The 6,524-nt window shown below is 34.1% G+C and overlaps 2 protein-coding genes across 2 annotated transcripts; both read left to right on the top strand.

Annotated features, from left to right (window-relative positions):
• Positions 1 to 238: 238 nt before the first annotated feature.
• Positions 239 to 1,270, top strand: LOC141686052 (uncharacterized). The gene has a single exon (XM_074491114.1). It carries the CDS (start codon positions 239 to 241, stop codon positions 1,268 to 1,270), a length of 1,032 nt encoding a protein of 343 aa, XP_074347215.1.
• Positions 1,271 to 1,933: 663 nt separating this feature from the next.
• On the top strand, positions 1,934 to 5,378 carry LOC141686051 (uncharacterized). The gene is made up of 5 exons (XM_074491113.1): positions 1,934 to 2,048; positions 3,453 to 3,568; positions 3,724 to 4,065; positions 4,351 to 4,485; positions 5,154 to 5,378. The coding sequence occupies exons 1-5, from the start codon at positions 1,934 to 1,936 to the stop codon at positions 5,376 to 5,378; spliced, it is 933 nt and encodes a 310-aa protein (XP_074347214.1).
• Positions 5,379 to 6,524: the final 1,146 nt, after the last annotated feature.

Below are 6,524 nucleotides of genomic sequence, written 5' to 3'. Positions count from 1 at the left end.
TAGTTTCCTATTTTTAAAATTCCATGCGAGTAATCACGTACAGTACAGTACCTAGTTCGATTGGTTTGGATTCGTATAATTACAATTTTCTTATTAGCATTTGATTTTGGTATCTAAATGGTTAACAATGAGTTATAACAATTAATTGACACCATACTCATGTTATGTTATGACAAAATTGTTAACTTTAGTTGGGTTGTGAATATTTATTTTTCTGTAGGAAATCAAAAAATTCAATATGAATAATGGTCGAGATTGGATGTATCAAAGGATCTATAGTAGAGGATTCTTAACTTCGGCTTTTTTAAGTGGGTTAGAGAAATTTATGGAATATGTTATATCTCAAGAATCGTCCATGAATGGGACAAATATTCAGTGTCCATATTTTAAGTGTGAGAATGGCAAATTCTGGAATGCGGGGACAGTAAAATTACATTTATTGAAGAAAGGGTTTGTAAGAGATTATTATGTGTGGGATCGACATGGAGAGCCATATGTTGCTAGACAAAGTGGAGAACAATCTTCTACACATTACTCCAATACTCAAGGCAGAAGAGACGAGGAAAACCAAATGTACAACATGGTGATGGATGTTGTCGGTCCAAGTTTTGATCCAGAGATGCCAAATGCAGAAGCACAAGAGTTGTATGATATTCTAAAATCATCTGAGAGAGAGTTATATGAAGGTTGTGAAACTTCTCAGTTGTCTGTCATGGCTCAGATATTGAGTTTAAAATCTGACCATCATTGGCTAGAGGCATGTTATGATCAGACGTCACGATTCTTTAAAGACATCTTGCCTCAAGATAATTCATTTCTTGACAGTTTCTACAGTACGAAAATATATATGGAAGAATTGGGGCTTCCTTCTGAGCATATTGATTCTTGTGTTAATGGATGCATGATATATTGGGGTGAATACATCAACATGGAGTCCTGTAAATTTTATTCACATGCAAGATACAAAACCAAGCTTAACAGATCCAAGAAGGAGAAAAAGAAAGTGCCTTTTACGAAGATGATCTATTTTCCACTATCACCGAGATTGCAAAGGTTGTATGTTTCACCTACAACTGTAACCCATATGAGATGGCATGCCGAACATTATCAAGAAGAAGATGTGATGTGCCATTGTTCAGACTCAGGGGAGTGGAAACAATTTGATAAAGCACATCCCTCATTTTTCTCAGAGGTGAGAAATGTTAGACTTGGACTTTCTGCTGATGGGTTTCAACCATTTGGTGAAACAGGTAGAAAATATTCTTCTTGACCAATTATAGTGACTCCATATAATTTGCCTCCGTGGTTGTATTCAAAAGAACAATACTTGTTTCTGTCTGTACTTGTTCCTGGGCCAAAAAATCCAAAACAAAAGATAGATGTTTTCCTTCAACCACTGATTGTGAGTTAAAAATGTTGTGGGAAGATGGCGTGGAAACTTGGGATAGTTCTTTGAAACAAAATTTTCGTATGCGAGTTGCGTTGATGTGGACTATTAGTGACTTCCCTGCTTATTCAATGTTATCTGGATGGAAAACTGCTAGTCACTTAGCTTGTCCTCATTGTGCTCATGATCATGATGCTTATAATCTTAAAAATGGTGGAAAGACTACATGGTTTGATAATGATCGAAATTTTTTACCTTCCAATCATCAATTTCGAAAGAATAAAAATTGGTTTGCCAAGGGAATCTGCCCCACCAGTGCGAATAGGTGAAGATGCATTTCAAGAAATTGAGGCACTTGGTTTGATGAAAGTTACTGAATTAGGAAGCGATGAACACAATGCTAGAATCATCAAGGCTTACAATTGTGGATGGAAGAAATGAAGCATCTTTTGGGATTTACCATATTGGAGGACATTATCAATTAGACACAATCTTGACGTTATGCATGTTGAGAAAAATGTCTTTGAAAATATCTTCAACACAATAATGGCCATTGAAGGAAAAACGAAAGATAATTCCAAGGCAAGAGATGATATTGCAATGATTTGTCGGAGACCCGAGTTAGCAATTGATGAATTGACACGGAAGTATCCCAAAGCATGTTATAGCTTGGACAAAAAATAAAAGCAAAAAGTGTGTGAATGGCTAAAAGATCTAAAATTTCCAGATGGATATGTGTCCAATATGGGGAGGTGTATAAACATGAAGAAATACAAGTTATTTGGAATGAAAAGTCATGATTGTCACGTGTTTATGCAACGTCTTCTTCCAATTGCTTTTCGGGAATGTCTTCCGAATAATGTTTGGGAGGCTGTGACAGAATTAAGTCTTTTCTTCAGGGATCTCACATCAACTACTTTGAGGATAAGTGATATGCGTAGACTTGAAGAACAAATTCCCGTTATACTTTGAAAGTTAGAGTGCATATTTCCACCATCATTGTTCGACTCCATGGAATATCTTTTAGTGCACTTGCCGTATGAAGCACGCATTGCAGGTCCTCTACAGTATCGATGGATGTATCCCTTCGAAAGTTTTTTACGTCATTTGAAGAATAATGTGAAAAACAAAGCTCGGGTTGAAGGATCAATATGCAATGCTTTTTTGATTAAAGAAGCTTCCACTTTTTGCTCACACTACTTTAAACAACATGTTCAGACGAAACATAGAAAAGTTCCGAGGAACGATTCTAGTGGAGGTGGAGAGAGTTTTGATAATTAAAATTTTTAACTATATATGATGAAAAATAAAATAAATTATATATTTTATATTTTTTAAATAATGGTTCTCCATGATTCTCTACATAAGAGAGTACTTCATGGAGTGCTACCCTATATATATATTATAAAAGACATTTTAATATATATTATAATATTGAAATATTAAGTTACAAAATATTTTAAAATTATGTATTGATATGTATTGTAAATTACTACATATATCTTATATTGTAAACTACAAATTATTATATAAATCATATTTTGATTTTAAAAGTAAAAAATATAAATACAGGCATAAAGTGGGCTGGGTTTGGAGACACATGTTAATTAGGGTTTATTCCTCTCTGGAGGCGGCAACAAACTGAACTCCAAATTGAGCAGCGCAGGGACGAAGTTCACTGAATCTAAGATGAAAAAGCTAGCATCTCTTGTTAATGTCTATTCGAAGGTATATATATTTACCCTTTCCTGTCTCTGTATTCAAGAATTTTTCATTTCCCCCTTTTTTGTGTATTAGGGTTTATACTAGAAGGTATATGAATGATGGTTCCTTTAACCAATTTAGGGCTTTTTTGTTTTAGTGATGTTCTTATGTGGTTAAAAGCTTACCAGCAAGGAATTTAACCAATTAACAGTTTTCTAGATAGATTGCACTAGTATTTCTGGAGTTTTTCCATCAACATAGGACCTAATTGTTTGTAATACGTCCTCTTCATGTCTTCTTTTTCTATTTATGATTTATAGGCTTGTCTCAGGATTATCTTTGTTCTATTTGTGATTTATAGGCTTGTCTCAGGGTTATCTTTGTTCTATTTGTGATCATTTAGTTCTTGATGTGGACTGGCTTGTGAAGCCTGGGATATATTCTGGGTTACCTTGTGCTTGCAGCGACAGTCTTAAGGTAATTTACAAGTTTCTGTTTTTTCTTTTAAAATTTATTTTGATTGTTGTGGTCAGGTTGGAATGTGGGCGAGAATTTTTGTTAGTATTCTTTAATTTTTGTTCTTTTTATTGGATGGTTAATTAGAGCCCTTTATTTATTTACTCTATTTGCAGCCAATGACTCTTGATACAAGTCCCAGTGATGTGGGTATTCGTGACAAGGGTGTTGGCTTTGCTCCTTTTTCGAGTCCTAACAAAGGTAGTGGGGGCGCAAGTGTTGCTTATGATGGCTTTTCTAAGGTGAATAAAAAGAAGCGCTTCCGGAGTGCAAATGTTGGAAAAGAGGATGACCCTGCTCTTCTCGCTGCAGGTGACAAAGAAGTGAGGCAATCAGGCTTGTCTCTTGTTGATCATACTAGTAGAAGCAGCCATGGACAAGATATAAATGACAGAGGTTTATCTGAGCGGCATAAGAGTCCAGAAGTTAATTATTTAGTAAAGAGAAAAGATGCAAAGGTAGACTTCATTATCAGTTTTTCTGCCACTGTTTTTCCTTTTAAGTGTAGATTAATTTCTCTTCAGGAAGTCATAGTTTGGAAGCAGTTGTTTGTGCTAAGCACTGAATTTTCTTTCTCTTGTTTTAGTATTAATTTGAGTTTTATATTCATGATCCTTGTTAACCTTGTACAAACAGGTTTTGTTAACATGTTTTTTTGTCAGAACATTATTAAATTGAAATCTTAAATAGATTTATCATATACATGCTTTATGTAATTTATTCTATTATCTTCTGTATTACAGGCACCGATGAAGAGGTTTAAGAATATTGTTGAAAAGACACCGTCTCAATCTGCAAATGTTGGAAAAAAGGATGATGTTGCTCTTCATAATCAAGTTACCAAAACATTTGTTGAGACATCGGGTTACACGGACCAAGTAAGCTAAATCTTTAACTAATTCAGTTGAGTGTTGTGGGAAAATCAATTTTAAATGGATATTATATAGCCTTTAGATCTATCTTAAATGGTCATTAGTTATTATGTTCAACTTATAACTTTGTTTTATAAGGAATTTCGGATCAGTTCTAATCAGGGGATATGTTGTTGTGGGATAATTAAAATATGTGAGTTTTATATCCTTGCAATCAGGACATATGTTGTAGTTTTATATCCTTGCAATTAGGATAATTAATATATTTTTGTCATGAATAAATCCTTGACCATATACTTTAAAAAATTATAAATCCTTCCCCTTGAAGGACATTTTAGATAACGATGTTAAGAATTAACACTTTTTTAGCTCGTGAGACACTTGAAGTTGATTTAGGCTATGTAATTGACAAGTAAACCATGATGTTACATATTTTCTTTTTATGCATATTTGTGACATGTGTTATTTTTTAATTAAAAGCACTTAAATATAATTTCTTATAGGACTGATTGCTGTCACATGATTATTTATGATATATCTAGTTGTTGACTCATCAAAGACTTCAGTATTCATCCATATGTAATGGATTAGTAAACCAACCTGCTAGATTTTGTCTGTACCTGTTTGTAAAGAGGCGAGCTGAGTTTGACGCTTAGTTTTCTTCTGTATTACAGGCACCTATGAGGAGGTTTAGACACACTGTTGAAAAGGCACCACTCAATCTGGACGGGGAGTACCAGCTAAATCTGGACAGCGCGTACAAACTCAACCTGGACAGCGTGCTCCTGCTCAATCTGGACAGCGCGCTCCCTCTCAATCAGGACGGGTTCAAGCTCAATCTGGATGTTATGTTTGATCCATTTTTAAGTATAGGGCTAGAAAGATGTTGTATCTCTTAGCCCCATTTTGAATTAGTTATCGGTATTTAAGGATTTCTATATCTGTTTGCTGGTGTTACTATAATACAAAAAGACTTTTGTCTTTTGTTATCTTTATTTGTAAAATTGTCCAGGTTTTAAAAATCATATATATAGAATATGTTATGCATCTGTTGGGAAAATAACATAATAACGGATTTTCTTTGAAAATTTGTCACCAAAATGAACAGATTTAGTGGGTATTTTGTTACTAAATAAAATTCAAATCAACAACGCATTTTCTGTTACGAATTGGTTACTAAAAATTAACCAGAGATTCTCTCTTGTTGCTAATAATACCAACGGATTTTTTGTTGATAATTTGTTATAAAATTTAACAACGAAAATTTCGTTTTCATTTGGTTGCTAATATTAGCAACGGATTTGTTGTTGCAAATCTACCACTAAATTTAACAACGGATATTAGGTTGCCATAAGGTTGCTAATAATATCAACAGAATAATCCGTTGTTAAGTTGGTCGGGATGTTGTTGTGCACTGGAATAAAAATTCTGTTGTTAGTCCGCTGCTATTCCACTGTTAAATTTAGTAACGAAAATAAATTTGTTGGCAACGACTTCCCCGCAACGTTTTTTCCAATAGAATATTTTAGTTGTCATTCCGTTAGCAAGCAGTTTTACTAACGGATGTCCATAACATAACAACAGTTTTACTAACGGATGTCCATAACATAACAACGGAGTTTTCTGTCGTTATAACTAAATATTCTTGTAGTGTAATGTAAGGCGTTTTTGGATGCGGTGGTGTCTTGTCCATTGTGTAGTCGTGAAGTTTTTAGTACTTTTAGGTGTTATGCTAAAATGATCTCATTTGACAAAGGTAGTCGGGATACTTTGAGCTGGAAAGTTTGTTCTGTTTAATCAAAATTGAAACCAGCAGGCAGTTCACTTTGACATATGACCGGCCTTTCATGCCAAAAAATTTCTTATTTTGAAACCATTTTCTGTGACAGTTGCAATGTTCATATGCTTAATTTTGTCTCTACATTCTTTCTGCTCTTATCTCCAGAGAATTAAAAACACTAATTAAAGACTAATTTTTCCAGGTTTCAACCTCCACATATCATAACCATTCAGAGGCTGGTATTTCATTTTTCATTCTTTCCCAT

The sequence above is a fragment of the Apium graveolens genome, chromosome 9, assembly GCF_009905375.1.
Source record: "Apium graveolens cultivar Ventura chromosome 9, ASM990537v1, whole genome shotgun sequence".
In the NCBI taxonomy this organism is placed as follows: Eukaryota; Viridiplantae; Streptophyta; class Magnoliopsida; order Apiales; family Apiaceae; genus Apium; species Apium graveolens.
Note: the sequence above shows the minus strand (reverse complement) of the source record. Positions and strands in the feature narration are given on the sequence as shown.

Excerpts from the sequence above, each read along its gene's own strand:
- LOC141686052 (XM_074491114.1), top strand. The coding sequence starts at position 239 with ATGAATAATGGTCGAGATTGGATGTATCAAAGGATCTATAGTAGAGGA.
- LOC141686051 (XM_074491113.1), top strand. The coding sequence starts at position 1,934 with ATGGCCATTGAAGGAAAAACGAAAGATAATTCCAAGGCAAGAGATGAT. Across the intron at positions 3,569-3,723 it reads CTTGCAGCGACAGTCTTAAG|CCAATGACTCTTGATACAAG; the intron begins GTAATTTACAAG and ends CTCTATTTGCAG. Across the intron at positions 4,066-4,350 it reads TAAAGAGAAAAGATGCAAAG|GCACCGATGAAGAGGTTTAA; the intron begins GTAGACTTCATT and ends TCTGTATTACAG.